This window comes from Heterocephalus glaber, unplaced genomic scaffold, assembly GCF_053883595.1.
Source record: "Heterocephalus glaber isolate CG9 unplaced genomic scaffold, H.glaber_assembly_v1.0 deba00000546, whole genome shotgun sequence".
Lineage (NCBI taxonomy): Eukaryota > Metazoa > Chordata > Mammalia > Rodentia > Bathyergidae > Heterocephalus > Heterocephalus glaber.
Genome location: NW_028258147.1, coordinates 33835520 through 33854967, shown reverse-complemented (window position 1 = coordinate 33854967; position 19448 = coordinate 33835520). Strand labels below are relative to the sequence as shown.

The window sequence follows — 19448 nt, the reverse complement described above, 5'->3', positions numbered from 1 at the left end:
AGTCTATTTCTTTTGATTGGTGAATTGAGGCCATTAACATTGATGGTTATAATTGATAAATATTGACTCATCCTGGACATGATGTTTTACTGTTGTTGGCTCTTTTTTTATTTTTCCCCCTTTCCCTTTAGTTTCTTGCCTTGCCTGGTGGCTTCTCTCTGCTGGGCTTCATGGAGTTGTGACCTTCGTTGTCTTTTTCTAGGATATTGTTTAGAATTGTTTGGAGTGCTGGTTTGGTGTTCATGAAATTTCTCAGATGTTCTTTGTTCTGGAAGTATCTAATTTCCCCTATCAATTTTGAAAGATAATTTTGCAGGATACAACATTCTGTAGGTTGGAAGTTATTTTCTTTTAGGGCTTGAAATACTTCACTCCAGGCTCTCCTTGACTTGAGAGTGTGTGTTGAGAAGTCTGCCTTGATTCTGATGGGCTTTCCTTTGTATGTGATTTGTTTCTTTTCTCTAACTGCTTGTAGGATTTTGCTCTTCTTTTGGGTTTCTGGGATCTTGACTATTATATGTCTAGGTGTAGCTTTTTTTTTTGATGGTGGCTAGTTGGAGCTCTATATGCCTCACTTATCTGTATGTCCAATTCTCTACTTTTGACAGGAAGTTTTCTACTATGACTTCTGTGAATAGTTTTTTTATGTCATTTGTACTTTCTTGTGTTTCTTTGTGGACTCCTATCAGTCTTATGTTATTCTTCTTTGTATCATCTAGTAGCTGCTGGATTGATTTCTCATGTTCCCTTATTATTTTTAAGAAATCTCTGTTTTCATGGTCACTAACTGCAATCCTGTGTTCTATATCTGATTTTCTATCTTCACTTTCACTCAATCTGCTGTGAATACTTTCAGTGGAGTTTTTAATCTCCTGTATATCTATTTCAATCTGTTTTATGGATTCCATTTCTTTCCTATGTTGGGTGATTATGGTTTCCATTTCTTTCTTATGCTGGGGATTCCTGGCTTCCAGCATGATTCTGTGCTCATCTATTTTTTTATCTGTTTGTTTTCTAGATCCTCTAATCATGTCTGTTACTCTGCTCACCATCTCTGTAGTTATCTGGGAAATTATTTCTGTTTTGAATTTTTCTAGAGCCTCATTCATCTGTTTTGTTACTTCCAGTGCTATCAGTTCAGGGTGTCCAGGTGGTTGATTATCATATTTTTCCACCTTGTTTCCCCCAGAATTTGCCTTTGGTGAGCTGGAAGTCTGTGTTTGTGTCCTGCCAAGGTGTCTTCTCATTTTTAACTCTGTTGTTGGTTCTGTTTTTTGCTTTAATTCCTGGGCTGATCCTCCAATATTTCTTATTTTGAGTATCTTTATTACTGGTGTTTAGAGCCCCTATGGAGTGATTGCTTCTCAGAGATATATTCCAGGTATAGCTGGACTTTTTAGGCTTTGAGTCTTTAATGACTCTTAGGCAATCTTGTTTTCATTATACCAGGGATAACAACTGATTAGATCAATCACAACACCTTAGCCCAATTGAAACAATCAGCATCAAACACAGCTTTGAAAATGACAGTTTGTGGTAGCAGTTTATCTGCCACCTTTAACTGCTCGCACACACGAGCTTGATCAAAATCTAGGGCCAGCCCAAAATATGTTTGTAGTAAGTAAATCCTTCAATATGGCAAATTTACCCTTCGGGATAAGGATTTAGCAGGGGTTGGGGAGGGAGGGGTTGAGAGATAGGGGGAGAAGGAAAGGTTAGAAGTGAGGCTAGAGGACAAGGGAAGATCACAAAAATTGTTGAGATGTGTTGAAGACAGGAGGAGAAGACAGAGCGAAAGAACAGAGACAAGTATAAAGCAAACTGACAACAATAGGGTAGCTAGAAATTGTATTCATCTTCCTATAAAAGTGACAGTTGAGAGGACAGAGAGAGCAAAAAAAATTCAGAATGGGACAAGAACAGGAACAAAGAGGGAGAGAAATATAGAGCCAGAGGGGATACAGAGAGAGAAAAAGAAAAGAAAAGAAAATACATATATATATAAAACAAAAACAAAAAAAGGTCTCCCTGAGGATATGTCTCTGCTGTCCTGGTAGGGAATATGGGCAGCAGTGTGTGAGTCTAAGTCAATTAGTCTCAGCAAGCCAGCCGTAGTCTACTGAGATTCAGGCTGATTTCTGCCTGCGAGGTCCAAGTTAAGTTCCCTGACCTCCTGCAGGATTAAACTCTGCAAAGTTCTACTGCAGGTTCTAGCTGTCCTCCCGCTATGGGAGTCTGGGTTTCTATGGGAGGTGCTGATCCCACCAACTTACCAACCACGATGATCCAGTGTGCTTTTATTGAAGAGTTTTTCTTCACTTTCCCAGTGGCCTTTAGTTTTCATTGCGGAGTGTCAGAAAGGCCTTCTCTGGTGTTCACTTCTGCTCTACCTTCTGGGCCTCCTAACCATGGGCTTTATGTTCCCCCTGGCGCCTCTGCTCTGCGAATTCAGATGGCACAGTCTGCTGGCATCTGCCCGACTGTGGTTTTATCACTTAATTATCACTCATTTATATAAAAAGAAAACCATTTAGTCTGGTGATTCTTAAAATGTATTGTGAGGATTCACAGTTTGCAGGATTATTTCAAAAGGTATGTGAGGTCAAAACTATTTTTATAGTAATACTAATATGTGATTTTCCTTTTAACTGTGTTGGCATTTGTGGTAATAGTGGGAAAAAAGTTAAACTGCCGGCACTTTTAGATGAATCAAGATAGTGACAACAAGCTATTCTAGTAATCATTGTATTCATCACTGTAGGCACCTGCAGTTAAAAAAATAAAGCCAGTTTCACTTAAAATATTTTCTATGAATAGAAAAGTTATTAATTTTAACTAATCTTCAACCTTGAATACATTATCTTTTCAATATTCTGTATGACATCTAGGAAGTATATGTAAAGGACTGCTGCATAGCAAAGTATTGTAACTCAGAGAAGTACTTGTGATATGAGTTGTGATTGAACTATTTTGTTCATCAAACATCACTTTATACCCAACAACAACCGTAAATACGATAGTTTTTCAGACTTGGGTACTTGGCGGGCATCTAATTGAGAATGATTGAATCCCAATTCAAGGGAAACAGCTGCTATATTTGTTAGTTGTAAAGTTTGAGCTTTCAAGCATATGTTACAATTTTGAAAAACTTGTATTCACTGCCTTTGACTAGATAACTTTCCAGTACTTACTTTTCTGATGAGATTTATGGTAAACTAAAGTAAGTTTGTGGTTTGTGTTATATAATGAAATGTGCCAACATCTAGGTCTGTATAACTCAATGAATCAATATTTTTCAGAAGATCAGTGTATGTTTTAAAAAATATTATGCATATGTAAAAGATTTATTCAGAAAGTGTAGGCTAGACCAGTGGATTTTAACCTAACATAGTACAAATAGTTCATCAATAGCAGGACTCACCCCGTACACCCCTGTAATTCCAGTTACTCATAGGCTGAGGCAGGAAGATTGCAAGCTTGAGGCCAACTTGGGCAACCTAATGAAACTCTGTCTCAAAATTTAAAATAAAAACAAAATAGCTCAGTGATAGAGCACTTTCCCTGGATTCAATGTCAAGTTCCAACACCAGTGGGAGGGCAGGGGGTTCCTACGTACCTTCTACCTGAAATTCTAGCATCAGAGCTTTAAGTTAGAAATTGCTAGGCCGGGGATTTAGCTTAGTGGTTCTGCTTACTGCCTTGCCCCAGTACCAAAAAAAAAGAAAGTGCTGACTTTAGAAGTCCTCTTTCTAATGCAGCTCCTTCAGGTGTATGGGGGGCATTTATTATGTGTTTTTCTCTTTCACAGTCAAATACTAAAGTGTAAGTTGATACAGAACATAACTTAGATAACTAGCCCTGTTGCTTGGTGTGTGGACTTTGGCTATCACTGTAACACACATAACCTAGTACCTAAGTATAGCTATTAAAAGTAGACTTTAAATGTTGTTTTTGGAAATGGGCACATTGTGGGAGTAAGAATGATTCTCCTCAAGTTCAAAAGCACAGTCTCAGACAGTCTCTGCTCAGATTTATCTGTTGATTTATTTTTATTTTTTATTTTTTTGGTACTGGGGATCGAACTCAGGTCCTTGTGCTTGCACAGCAGGTGGTGAAATCACTGAGCTAAATCCCCGGCCCCACATGTTTTATTAAACTCTTAAAATATAAGTGCTCCAAAGCTCTTAGTAACCAGCAGCAATTTTTGAAATTATAAAAGTGTCTGATGGCTAAAGAGTTTAAAGTATGCTGATCTAGTCTACATTTTTGCTTCCTTCAAGGTAGGAATATATCTATCTGTTCCTATCATGTTATTATTCTATTAAATTAATATTTGAAAACTTACAAAAAAGGTGATTGTATATTGTCTTTTAGTTACCAGTTTGGATTATTTTTGTGATTTCACTATATACTTTACACTTAACTTTGTACTTGTATTTTAAAACTTCAGCCTCCAGTTCTCAAATTTTTTTCTTAACTGTTTGAAGAACATTGACTCATGAGTTCTTTATTAAGACTTTTGGTGAATTGTACCAAAAGCAGAAATTACCTTGTTGCTCTCCTTTCTTAAAAATAATCCTAACTTATTTAATTTATATATTCTTTTGTCTTGGAAATTTAGTTAGATAGTGTAGAGGGAATCACAAGTTATTTTTGCCAGTCTTATTGGGATATAATTGACCAAAATTGTATATATTTCAAGGTGTACAATGTGATGTTTTGATACACAATCAAGTTAATGAGCATATCTCACTGTATTTTGTTACCTTTTTGTGTGTGTGATGAAAATACTCAAGATCTATTCTTTTTTTTTTTTCAAGATCTATTCTTAATGCAAGTTTTAAGTAGACAGTACTTGATTATTAACTATCATCACTGTCACATACACATCTCCAGAATTTATTTGATAACTGAAAGTTTGTACCCTTTTGACCAACAGTTCCTCATTTTCTCTGCTGCCTGACTCTGGTTGCCTCCAATCTATTCTCTATCTCTGTGAGTTCTGCTTTTTTAAGAGTCTACATATAAGTAGGATCATGTACTATTTGTATTTCTCTGTTTGGTTTGTATTACTTAGCAAAATATACTACAGATTCATCCATGTGGTTACAAATGGCAAGATTACATTCTTTTAAAAGACTGGATAATATTACTTTGTATGTTTACCACTTTTCCTCTGTTCATTTAGCCCTTATTGGATTTTAGGTTGTTTGTTGGAAATTGTGAATTATCCTGTGAGGAACATAGGGATGCAGATATCTCTCTGAGATAGTGATTTTTACCTCCTTTGGATATATTCCTAGAAGTGGGATTCCTAGATCATTCATACTGTTTTCCATATTGACTATCACCAGTATATTTGTTTTCTATACCTTGCCAACATTTATCTTTTGACTTTTTGATAATAACCGTCCTATTAGGTGTTAAGTGATAATCTCTTTGTGATTTTGATTTAGTGATACTGAGCATTTTTTTCATGTATCTGTTAGCCATTGGTATGTCTTCTTTGGAAAAATGTCTTATCAGATCACTTGCCCATTTAAAAATCAGGTATTTGACTTTTTGGTATTGTTGTGTTAGATCCTTATATACTTTGAGTTTTAATCCTTTATCAGATGTATGATTTGCAGGTATTTTCTCCCATTCTATAGATTGTCAAATTATTATTATAAATGATTAAGTACTTTTGAATGACCTCTTGATACTTTATGTCACGTAAAATAAGGCTAAGTAGCATTTATCCATTACCATTAAATAAAATGACTTTTAATTATTTGTGCTTTAGGTAATGTCTTACTTTTCTCTTGTTGCTCAGACAAAATACCCGACACCCAAAGTTAAAGAAGGAAAGATTTATTTATTTATTTATTTATTTAGGGTACCAGGGATCAAACTCGGGTCCTTACACTTGCGCAGCAGGCAGCGAAACCACTGAGCTAAATCCCCAGCCCAGGAAAGATTTATTTAGCTCACAGTTTCTAGAGGTTTCAGTCCATAATCTGCAGGCTAGCATGGCAGACAGGCATTGCTGAGGTTAAACAGTTTATGGCAGGCAGAAGGGAGCAAAGCAAGCAAGAAGGGCAAGATAAGCCTCTTTCTGTCCCTTATATTATATCCATGCTACCAGGATTAGGGTGGTGCCAAACCAGTGTACTATATTTAATAATCACACACCCTTAATCCCAGCATCACACACTCTAGATTTACACACCTCTGAAAAGCCCCACTTAGGATCTCATGAGGCTTTGGGGGAACATCTAGGCACAAATCAGAACAGGTAGTTTCAAATATTTCACTAGGTTTAACCTTGCATAACTTTTAACAAGTTCATAACAATTGCATTGCATGCTGCCTCATGGAATCTGGTGCCTACCTGCTACCTGGTGCTACTGAAGGACTCTAGATTGACTTTGCTAGAGTCCTAACATATGACATATATGTATATACAAAGATAGATATACCTACTCAGAGACTTTGAGCCATAAGGCATCAATTTGGGATAAGTTCTTCATTTTATCTTATTTCCTTTATTTATGGTAACTACATTGCAGGGATCACTTTCCTCTCAGGCAGAATGATATGTTAAGAGTTTGCATTTGAGCAGCTAATTTTCATCTGTTTCTCTGAACTGAAGTGTTGTGTATTGCATATACTACAGTATACCATCTCTTCTATGGGAAACTAATTCCATACTTATACAGTTATTGTTTAATGTAGCAAAAGGCCATCAGCTTTGAAACCATTTTGTTTAAATTAGTTCTATAATTCACTAGTAATAACTTCTACACAATAGTTTCTTGTACTTCTTTGAAAATAAAAGAGGCCCATGGTTTTGGGTGTCCATAAAATATAAAATCTTTACTAGAGCATCTATAGCTTTAGTGCAATGTCCTGAGTTCAATCCATGGTATCAAAAAAAAAAAAAAAGCTTAAGTACAGTTTACAATGACTTAAGTTTTGTTTTTTGACACCCTTCTGTCTCAAGACTTTTTTTTTCCAGTACAGGGATGGAACTCAGGGCCTTGCACTTGAGAGGCAGGTGTGGTGCCACTGAGCTAAATCCTCGGCCCTTATCTCAAGACTTCTTAAGTCTGATTAATCAAAGCACAGGCCTCTTCTGCCAGTTGTGTCCCCACCCCCATTTTGCATGCAAACTTCATATGAGCAAAATCTGTTTTCTTTACAATATGGATAACATCTAGAATAGTTTCCTGGTAGGTAATGAATGCTAAATCAATATTGTTGCACAAAACAGATTTAAAAAGTGCTGAAGGTATAAGAATTGACTAGGAAAATAGATTTATTCCAAGAAATTGAGGCTCTGGAAGAAAGACTGATTTTGGAGAAAGTTCAGGTGAGTATGAAATGATAGCAAAATATGCAAGAGAAAGGAGCCTGTAAGAAGTTAGAATATGTTCTGGAGGTCAGATGAAAAGTAGTGATGGGTTGATAGAGAATTAAAGAATTACTACAGAGCTGGTGCAGTGGCTCACACCTGTAAAATGAGCATTTTTGTTCCTAGTATCTCCTATAAAAGGTATTAATTTTGAATACATTTTGAGTATAATTTTAATTTGTTACTCATTATAATTTATAATCTATTATAAATACAAGGAAATGTAGTTGATAGTTTTCTATCAGCTATTAATATAAGGAAAATCGTTTTAAATTATCAAGCAACATTTTGGCCGTGTAAACAAAATTACATTCCTGCCTTCCTTAATCAACTTTTACAATTTTTCTGTATCCTCTTATGATTTTTTTCCATATATATTCATGAAATTGGGAAAGAAAGGGAAGTTCTTTTCTTTTCTTTTCTTTTTTTTTTTTTGGTACTGGGCATCAAACTCAGGACCTTGTGCTTGTGAGGCAGGCGGCAGAACCACTGAGCTAAATCCCCGGCCCGGGAAGTTATTTTCTTATAGTTCCACTGTGCTGTAAAAATTCGTGGATAGATTTTACACAGCTTTTTCAATGTATACGTATATCATAATTTATGTTTCCCATTTCTCCTATTGCCAGACATTTAAATGGTTTCCACATTTCTCTGTTCAAAATAACAATGTATTTATTTAATCTTGGTGTGCTTACAGATTTATATTTCTTTCATTTCCTTTGAGATACATTCCTAGGCATAGTTTTACTCAAAGGGTATGAATCATGTAATAATTGTTAGGAGCTGTTATGAAACTTGTTCAGGGGCACACAGCCTAAAAGTAACAGAACTGGGATTAGATAGAATCTAGCAGTCTAGGTGCTAGATGCCATATATAATTTACCTACACTGCAGGTTTGAGAGAGATCCTCAGTCCTACCTCATTGATGTAAATTGTGAAAATTTAATAGGTATCCAGTTTCTTTGTCAAAATTAAAGCATGAATTTGCTATATATCTGATACACTGCTAGAAATTCAAGAAAGAATAGGATATAGGCCCAGTTTTAGAAGCCTATAAATTTACGTGAAAGAAGGGAACAGATATGTAAGAAAGTAGCTATGATAGTTATATAATTAGGATGCTGTTTGAGAACAGAGAAGAGTAGTCAGCTCAACTGGAGTGGTTTGGAAGCCTAGTTTAGAGAGATTTCTAAATAGGATTGGGTTTGCCTGGGTCAATGGTGGTGAACCTGTGCATGCACCCCACAGTGGGGCATTTGTTATCATTGAAACCTCTAAAAGATTTGCTGTCACTGAGGTATTCTGGTCAGTTCCTGGGAAACTAAATAGCAGAGCAAGCACTGGAGGGTACTGTAGGTGTCAGAAAACCATAAAAACTATTTCAGCTATAGGGAAAATATGCATTTAGAGAAAATCTGAACAAATTTTGTTAAAACTTGGGTCATAGGTTAAAAGATAAGCTATGGAAGTTAATTATAACTCAATAGAGATTGAGAACTCCAGAGAGATTCATCTCCCAGGAGATATTTTCTTTAACTTGAAAAAAAGATGAGGAATAGTTGAGATCTGACATTATAGAGATGTTTCCTAAATTGTAAAAGCCTAGAGATGCTAGTATTTCTTTCCCCTAGGGTCATATTTTATGTTTCAAAGAGTAAGAACTCAGAATCTTTCTGTAAGAGAATTTATTTATATTCAAGGGATACCTCCCCCCAATCTGCAGAGGGAAGGATGTTTGCTTTACATAAACTTTACTATATAACCTCCCAGATTATTATTTTAAGGGTTTCTTGCTATATTCATTTCCTATAAGTGCTGTCACAAATGACTACAAATGCAATGGCTTAAGACAACAGATTGATGTCTTACAGTTCTGGTGTTGACAGGGTTGCATTACCTTTTGGAGGCTGTAGGGTAGAATCTCCTTTTGCCTTTTCCGTCTTCCAAAAGCTGTCTATAGTTCTTGGCTCCTGACCCATTCTTCCATCTTTAAAGTCAATAGCATAGCATCTTCCAGTCTCTCTCTAAGGATTCTTTATGTCAGTTTTTTGTTTTGTTTTGTTTTGTTTTGTTTTGTTTTGGTACTGGGGATCAAACTCGGGTCCTTGTGCTTGCTCAGCAGGCGGCAAAACCACTGAGCTAAATCCCCAGCCCTCTCTAAGGATTCTTGATTACATTCGGCCTACCTGGATAATCCAGGATACTTTTCCAGCCTCAAAATCCTTACTTAATTTTACCTACAGAGTTCCTTTTTACCATATAAGGGAACATAGTCACAGGTTTCAGGAATTAAGACATAGATATCTTTGTAGTAGAGACATTATTTTACCTACCACCCATTACAGAGCAGAGCCGAATGCATGTAAGGTGATGTCTAATCTATCTTGCTGCATTATGCCAGTAGAAAAATTGGAGTATGAGGAACTGACATAGCTGTTACAAGTAAATAGTAATAATTCCTTTATTCCTGTTGCAGAGAATTCATGTTGCTTTCAGGACAATTCTTATATATATAAATGTTGACAACCTAACTGACTAGTTCTGGAGGACTATACTGCTGAAATTAGTTTTGAATGGTAAGAGCCAGAGAGATCCAAAGTTGTTTTAAAAGTTGTCTGCTTTAGACTGCACTTGTTACTCAGGCTTTTTCCCTAAGAGCTTGGCCAACTCCTTCAAGTTGAATAGTATATGTTAATTCTTTATGGTCAGGTTTTTTCTATATGTGTTTTAGGCTAAATTATCCTAAAAGTAATCCAAATGTAACTAGGATTTAGGGTTTAAGTCTCTTCCCTTTCCTTTTCTATTCTGGACTTGGATATTGGAGTCCCAGCTATCTCAGACCTCTACAGTAAAAGCAGGCATTTGTTTTCAGATTTAGGATTTATATGCTCGTTTCATAGTGTATTCATAGGCTGCCCATATTATAGCAGGTCTTTTCCAACTCATTGTCCAGTATCATAGCCACTGGCTTAATTATTAATCTTAAGACCCTAGTTCATTAATATATTAGAAGCTAGGCACAGCTTTTGGATCTGGATTTGACAGTCATTCATCCAGTTCACCTAGACCTATTTTTGGCAAAGACTACCAATTTGGAATAGATCTTAGTCTTCTAGAATAACCACAGCTTGATCCTCAGAAAATGTTAGACTGTGTGTTATAGTCTGAATGTGTCCCTCCAAAATTCATGTGTGCTAACCCCCAAAGTAATGTTATGAGAATGTAAGGCCTTTGGGAGATGATTAGGTCATGAGGTTGAAGCCCTCATGGATGGATTATAAAAGAGGCCCCAGAGAGCTGCCTTGTTTCTCCTACCCTGTGGGAACACAGCACAAAGGCCTCTGAGGAGCAGGCCCAGATTCCAGATCTGCTGGCACCTTGAGTTTGGACTATCCGGTCTCCAGAACTGTCAGAAATAAATGTTCACTATTGTTTATAAGTCAGCCAGCTTATGTTATTATTGTTAGAGCAGCTCATGCACTCTAAGATACTATGTAAATATATGCTGTATTACTTCAAAGACTAGCTTATAATCTTCAAGTAGAGAAATTTTTCCAAGATTTAAAAGGTGATCTCAGGTTTACACATTACTTGCTGTCTTTATACTAGTTGTCATTATTCTTATTAAATAAATATATATCCAAAGTAAATACAGTAGAGTGATAAAGGGAAAAAAAACTAATGTAGAATGCTTAATGTAATTGAAATATTAATCTGTAAATTGTTCCTTTGCTTTTTCTTTCTATTATATCCCCTACCCTATTATTTTCTCATCTTTCTCTTTTCTTCTTTCCTCTTTATTTTATCTTTCCCTTCCCTTCTGTTTTATTAACCAGTACTATAAAGATATTCATATTTATTTTTCTTAGATTTATTATTCTAGAATAGAGACTTTTAAAACTAAGAATTAGGGGCCAGGGATTTAGCTCAGTGGTTCCACCACCTGGCTTGCAAGCACGAGGACCCAAGTTCAATCCCTGGTACCAAAAATAAATAAATAAAATAAAACTAAGAATTAATCATTCAGTCTATTATAAATCACTTAATCAAAATTGAATTTTCAGCTTTGAAGTAGAGCTTATCTTTTAAATGTGTTATCTTCTATGTGTTTCCAGCTAGGAAAAAAATGGCTTTCATCCTTCCTTTTCATTTTAGGACTTTTCTTTTTGGTAGAGATGGAAATCCAAATAAACGGAATGTGCACAATGAAACATCTATGCATTTGTTGTGTATGGGACCTCAGATTATGATATCAGAAGGAGCCCTTCATCCTCGATTAGCACGCCCTGTGGAAGATGATTTCAGAAGAGCAGATTGTCTGCAGATGATCTTAAGATGGAAAGGAGCAAAACTTGACCAGGGTGAATATGAGAGAGCAGCTATTGATGCTGTTGATAACAAAAAGAACACACCCCTTCACTATGCTGCTGCCTCAGGGATGAAAGCCTGTGTAGAGGTAAAACTTTTCTATTAATATTCTACATTATAAAATTTGTGTCTTGGTAATATGTAATAATCAGTATTTGTTTTGCTGGTTTTCTTAATATCTTAACTGGCCATTTTTGTCCTTTTGTCATTCTAAAAGAGTCAGGGCTCTTTTGAAATAAAGTTATCACATTGTTTTAAGTAGGAAAAACCTTACAGCTACATAGTAATCTTTGAAATAAAATGGAATCAAAAGCAATTAAAACTTTACTAACTTCTTCAGTGACAATCACCAATTAACCACTGTTGTATTGAAAGTAACAGTTTCAGTAGAGATGCATTCTGCTTTTTTGTTGAATATGCATATCTTAACAAGCGGGACTTATAATACATTATCTAGAATTGATCAGTTCACTAAGTCATGGATAAATACTTGTGCATGCATTTATCAAAGTCTTTAACACCTGTAATTTTAAAATGTGGGTTTTTTTCTGTTCACACTAAAGTACTCCTGAATATATATTATATTAGAATTTTTGATATATATTTTACATATAAATATATGTAAAATATCTTAACAGGCTTAGATATAATCACTCATGTAACATGGAATCTTAGCTTAGAAATCATACTCTATTTAGTATCATTTCTACTATACATACAACAGAACAGATTTTTCTCAGCTACCAGCACCCGTGTCAATCTGTAGATAACTCAGTAAAGTTCTTTTGTATAGATATATTTAACTGTGAATAGGGAGCTTTTAAGACTGGATCATGGAATATTTTCATTTTTAAAATTATGTATCTTTATTGGACAAGCAATGATTCTAATGAGAATAAAATATATATCTGTAAAAGTTTGATGTTTCTTCAATGTTATACTTTAAATTGATCAATGTGTCAAAATATGAATATATTTTCTTAAAAGATTTCTTTAGTATATCTGAAGAATAATTCTTTTCATGCTAGAATCCTTGTGATCTTGTATTTTGCTTACTCCTGTTATTGTGATATTTGCTAATCTCTAGAATCTTTATCATTTCATATTTTATGCCTGTGTTACCATTGTCCACTAGTTAGTGACAGTCATTAAAACTGAAGTCATTTTTTCAGCACTGCTTTCTAACACTGATTCAATGTAGAAGGAAGACTCTCCTAGAGGACTAGTAGCAGAATTCCTGAAGCTTTTTACCCAAGATTTTCTGGATATTGTTCTGTGTTCAGCTCCTGTAGATTTCCTGCTGTCATGACTCACCATTATTAATGGGACTGCATCACAGTTCTCAAGTTGGTTAGAACAAAAAATAGTTTATTTTGAGGGGAGTAATGATGCTTTTAAATTGCTGCTTTAATATCATCTTGCTACCAGAATTTCCCAAAAAGGATTGCTTAAGTAGTTGTTGATTCTGAAGTATGTTTACAGTAATGTGCTTGTTAAATTGTTCAAAAAAATCGAGTGTGATGTTTTTGCTAACATTATTTTGTTCAGTCAGTGAAGGAAGCTAGTTCTGGGTTTATTCTGTACTATCTGGAAGGCCTGATGATTTTCTTGATAAGTATGTGTAAGTGAGTGAGTGAGTATGTGTGTGTGTGTGTATACTGCATGATCTATCAAGCATATCACATTATATAAGTCATACCATTTGATGAGTGTTTTCATTTTCCTATATTTAGAACAGCTCTTTGACTTATAGAAAACATTCCAGTGGAGCTCTATGAATATGTATCTTATATTTTTTCTGGTATTTGTTGACAAATTTCACCATATTATATTATGCATATGAAACTTATCTTAATTCCTTTTACTTGACTGTAGTCTTTTTCAGCTTTAAGCCTTTATGCTTATTGTTAATTAAACTAAAAGTTTCCTAAGGAAACTTAGGAAATTATATTAACTAATCCCCAGAGGCCTTATTGCATTTTCTAGTATAAGTGCATGAAATAAATATATTGTAATATATAATTCATAACATGACTGTGGACCTTAGAATATTATTAGTTTTTTGATATCTTTGGTGATGTCATACTACTCTGAAAAACAAGGAAGGTTTAGCTGGGGGCCAGGGATTTAGCTCAGTGGTTCCAGCTCCTGCCTCACAAGCGCAAGGATCTGAGTTCAATCCCCAGTAGCAAAAAAAAAAAAACAAAAAAAACAAGGAAGGTTTAGAATTTACTTATAAAAACTATGGTAATAAGTACTTTAAGTATTTTTTCTAAACTTATTTCTCTTCATATTTTTTTTTGTCTTTAGCCAAGAAGAATAATGGTAATAATTAGCATCTGTATTGTGCTTTCTAATTTTCATAGTGTTCATTGGTACAAAATATAATACTTGGAGACTTTGCATGACTTATTCAACCTCTTGGATGGTTAGGATAAATAATCTCAGAGTTATCCCAAAGATTCTTTTTATTACTAGTTTTTTATTAGTCTGATTGCCTTAAAATATAATTGCATTTTTAGCCTTTAAAATTAATTTTTTTTCCCCAAGGTTAAGACCAACCTGGCTTTTAACTCTGAAGGACTAATATGAAACCATACCTTCTCTGGTTGTAGAAAATGTTCTTTCTTTGAATGAAAGAAGGTGGAATTGATGAAGCTATCATTTGACAATTTCGTATGTTCATTTAATGATTTAAACAGTTTCCTATGGCTCATTATTTTAATGATAGAAATGAAACATTTCTGTTAAACTTTTTTCTCCCTGTAGTGTTGTACGGTGTTTGTTGTTGTTGTTGAGACAGGTCTCACTATTTAGTTCGCACTGCCTTGAAATCACTATGTAGCCCCGGTTGGAGTAAAACTCTTGGCAATCCTCCCACTTCAGCCTCCCAAGTGCTGAGATTACAGGCCTGTACCACCATGCCCAGCAGATGTTCTCATTTTCATAACTGTGTTCCATAACAAGTATCCCTGCACACAAAGAAGAACAACATAAAATTAAAACTCCATAACCCTAGAGTTCTGGGATCCTTCAAGTGTGAAGGTATCACTGGCTATGTATAGAATTGCATTGATAGGAGGTGTCTCTGATAGATTATCCTGAAGTTTCCCATGCTCTGTTGCTGCCTGGTTGATTCCTCATATAGATTTTCCAGAAGTCCCTCATACTCAGCATTTCTTTAGTCTTCTTCTCTAGTTTATCTTGATTATCTTGATTCTATTAATGATATTGTTGTTCTTCCTATAATCTATCTTGACACCTGGACTTTAGACTATTCTTTCTGTCTTATTTTTAATTGCATCAGGCTAGTACCACTCACAGGCAGAGTAGAATTCTTCCTTATCTTTTAGCCAGTCCCTTCCTTTTCATCTGTGTTCTGCTCTCTAATAACAAGTGCTTTTTGTCAGATCTTCACTTGAGAGCATTTTTTAGAACTTTTTAAAACAGGACAATCTGGAGTAATACTAGTTATTGCTAATTATTTATGAGAAAAAAGTTGAAAGACCTGGTAGTCTTAAATTGTTTGAAAATTAGAAGTGCTCATATAATAAACATTTATTAAAGAACTGTAAGAACCCAGGTGTGGTTGCACATGCCTATAATCCCAGCTCTTGGGAGGCTGAGGAAGGAGGGTCTGCTGCAAATTCAAGGCCAGTCTGGGTTACATAGTGAGTTCAAGGCCAACCTGAATTACATAGTAAGACCCTGTCTTAAAAAACAAAAAAGATAAACTCTAAGAAAAGCTCCTGCAATTTTAATTTTTTTATGTACCAAAGAATTATTCACAGGTTAATAAACTTTTTTCTGAGAATGACTAGAAAGTAAGCATTTCAGGAAGCTCTGCCATTGTAGCCAGAAAGCAGCCGTAGACAATACATACATAAAGGAACATAGCAGTGTTGCAATAATCTTTACTTAACAGACATTGCCATTTTAATTTCTTACAATTTTCACATGTCAAAAAATTGTTTTGTGGGGGCCAGGGATTTAGCTCAGTGGTTCCAGCGCCTGCCTTGCAAGTGCAAGGTCCCAAGTTCAATCCCTGGTACCAAAAAAAAAAAAACAACATTGTTTTGTGGGCCGGGGATTTAGCTCAGTGATTCCACTGCCTGTCTCACAAGTGCAGGGTCCCGAGTTCGATCCCTGGCACCCCCCTCCAAATTGTTTTGATGCTTTTAATCATTTAAAAATATAAAAGCCATTTTTAGCTCATGGTCTATACCAAAATAGGCAGCAAGACTGGATTTGGCCGTGGTTCTTAGTTTGCAATAAACTGTTGCATAATGCAAAGAACTGGTAAAGGAAAGCAAAGATGATTCCACATTTTAAGAACTTATTTTAAATACATAAAATAGCACTACCAATATATACCAAGTCCTATGTATTTTAATTGTACATGAGACTTAAAAATATTATGTACAACTGCCCTGAACACAAAAATAAAACTTAAAAATTCAATAAAATTTAAATAATTTAAAGAAATTTAATTTAAATAAAAGTTTAATACTTTTTCCCTTAATTTCTGAGAGGCTTTGTTTTCTATGTTGGAATATGAGGTGTGCTTGAAAAATACAAAGAATGGGAAAATTGTAGTTTGAGAAAAGCCAGGGAACACCTGTAGCAGTGAGTACCTCCAACTTGGTGCTGAAGAAAAAGCAAGTTCTCTGAGTTGAGGGCAAAAGATAAAGTCTGATACAGCACAATAAACAAAAAGATAGCCCACCTTGACTAACATCCAGAGTTTAGAGGGTGTGAGAGAATAAACCAGTCCACACATGGAACATGGTACTCCAGCCTTGCCCCAGGCCTAGCACCCTTGCCATCTTGGGAAAGGGCCTTGCCAAGGAAGAGAGTAAGACAGTCCCTTCAAAAACAGTATGAATTGTTAAGCCCAAAGTCAAGCTATCCTCCCCCACTGGACATGCGAAACCAGGCAGCTTCAGCCTCGGAACTCAAACCTAAAACAAAAAGGGGTACAGTTTCATAGCCATGTACTTACACTTCTCTCCTCAGAGCCAGTGGGTGGCAAGATCCTGGGGCAAAAGATTCCCCCAACGGACAGTGTTGCTAATAACAATAACAACAGTAACCCACCTATTTCTCCCACCTACAAGGGGAGTGAGGGAGTGTGGTACATGGAGCATTCAGCACCCTAACAATGAGTGTCAGCTGCCTCCCATGGGGTGGGGAGGCGGGGGAGGACACACCAACAGAAAACAGCAAAAGGAAGTGAATCTCAGCTCTGTGACAAAATAATAATAATAATAATAATAATAATAATAATAATAATAATTCTGTCACAGCACTACTCCCCAGAGCCAGGAGAGAGAAAACACCATCTTTTAATTCCTGTGGGTGGAGTTGAGACAGACAACAGCAATCAGAACCTGAGATAGCAGCTTTTAGGCTACGTAATAGTCAACAAAAGAAATGGAGAAGTGCAATATTTAACCTCCAAATCAGTCAAGAAAATCGCATCCACAGGTCCAAATGGGGGGTACACCTGGAGCTCAAAACCAGGACATGATTTGGGAGGGAGCAAAAACACCCAAGGCTTTGGATAGGCAATGGTTTCCATGACATGGAACTATATAGAAGAATGAGTTACTGCTATAACAACTGGGCAAAGGTTTTTATTCTTACTTCTATGGTTATTTTGTCAATTGTAGTTATTGGTTTTGTTTTTTTTTTTTCATTTTACTGGTACATTTGACATACACATAATGGTAACATTCATTATAGAGAATTTGTACCTGTATATCTTACTTCTTTTTTTCCCATTCCCCTCCCTTCTCTTCAACCCCCCTCCCCTCTTTGTCTACAAAAGCCTTGTTTTTAATTTTTCCTTCTTCTTTTTCTCTTATTCCTTTTTTCCTTTTCCTCTCCTCCCTCCTTTGTTCCCTTTCTCATTTGAACATTTTCTTTGCATTTGCCAGTATCTATTGTACATTTTGGTCCTTATTTACATTTTCCATTTCTCTCACATCAGAAAAACCATGTGATATTTGATTATGTGTGTTCAGTTTATTTCACTTAAGAGTATGGTCTCAAGGTCCATCCACTTGGCTAGAAATATCTCAAGCATAACCTTCTTTATGGCAGAGTAGTACTCCATTGTATAAAAACCCCCACATCTTCATTCATCATTTAGTTGGTGGGCATTTGGGCTGTTTTCAAGATTTAGCTATTACAGGGCCAGGGATTTAGCTTTGGTTTTGCCGCCTGCTGCGCAAGCGCAAAGACCCAAGTTGGATCCCTGGTACGAAAGAAAAAAAAAAAAAGATTTAGCTATTACAAACTGTGCTGCTATAAACATGGGTGTGCATACATTGCTGTGGTATGATGCTTTTAATTCGGGAAGATAGCAAAAGGGAATAGCTGAGTCAATGGAACCTCTAATTTTTTTTTTCTAGTTTAATTTTTGAGGAATCTCCACACTTATTTCCACAGTGGTTGTATCAGTGAGCTTTTCCACCAACAGTGGAGAAGGGTTCTTTTTTCTCCATAGCCCCACCCGCATTTTATTGGTTGATTTCTTGATAAGAGCCATTCTTTCTGGAGTGAGATGGAATCTCAGCCTTGTTTTAATTTGCATCTCTCAAATGACCAGTGATGTTGAACATTTTTTTAATGTATTTATTTGCCTTTTCTACTTCTTCATCTGAGAAGTGTCTGTTCATTTCAGATGCCCGTTTTTGGATGGGGTCTTTAAATTTAGGAAGTCTGGTTGTTTTTTAGTTCTTCATATATTCTAGATATTGGTCCTTTGAGGAACAGCTGGCAAAAAAATTTTCCTACTCTGAGTTCTCTCTTTACTCTGTTGGTGGTTTCTTTTCTGTGCAGAGCTTTTAATAAGATGAAATCCCAGTTGTTGATTCTTTGTGGTATTTCCTGTGGGATTGGAATTTTGTTCATAAAGTCCTTGCCTACACCTGTGTCTTCAAGAGTTCTACCTATTTTATCTTCCAGCAGATTGAGTGTTTCTGTATTAATATTTAGATCCTTGATCTATTTTTATTTTAGTTTAGTGCATGGTGAGAGATACAGATCTAGCTTTAATCTTTGGCATGTGGAAAGCCACTTTTTCCAGCGCCATTTGTTAAGGAGACTATCTTTCTTCCAGTGAAGGTATTTGGCCCTTTTGTCAAAGATAAAGTGGCTGAAGGTATTTGGAGTTGTTTCTGCATCTTCTAGTTCGTTTCATTGATCCTCAAGTCTGGGTTTTTTTTGTTTTGGGGGGGTTTTTTGCCAGTACTATGCTGTTTTTATCACTGTGTTTTTGTAGTATAATCACAAGTCAGGGATTGTGATGCCCCTTGCCTTGCCTTTGTTGCCCAGAATTGCTTTTGCGATTCTAGGTCTGTTCTGGTTCCAAATGAATAATTTGTTCTAATTCTGTGAGGTATGCTATTGGTATTTTGATCAGAATTGCATTAAATCTGCATAACGATATTGGCCATTTTCACTATATTGGTTGTTCCTACCCAAGAACGGGATATCTTTCTGGTTTTTTGGTTTTTTGTTTTTTTTTTAATCTTTCTGTTTTTTGATACCCTCTTCAATCCCCTTTTTCAGAATACTGTAGTTTTCAATGTAAAGGTCTCTTACTTCCTTCATTAGATTGAATCCTAGGTATTTCATTTTTTTGGATGATGTGAAAGGTGTGGTTTCGCTAATTTC

At 35.7% G+C, this 19448-nt stretch overlaps 1 protein-coding gene across 9 annotated transcripts in view; it reads left to right on the top strand.

Annotated features, from left to right (window-relative positions):
- The window catches only part of Ankib1 (ankyrin repeat and IBR domain containing 1), a 190556-nt gene that overhangs the window by 59816 nt on the left and 111292 nt on the right, over positions 1–19448 (top strand). For all 9 annotated transcript variants that reach the window (XM_021242588.2, XM_004862370.4, XM_087204472.1 and 6 more), the window contains one exon: positions 11553–11853. In XM_021242588.2, the coding sequence (XP_021098247.2) occupies positions 11553–11853 (301 nt within the window). The remainder of the gene's footprint in view (positions 1–11552; positions 11854–19448) is intronic.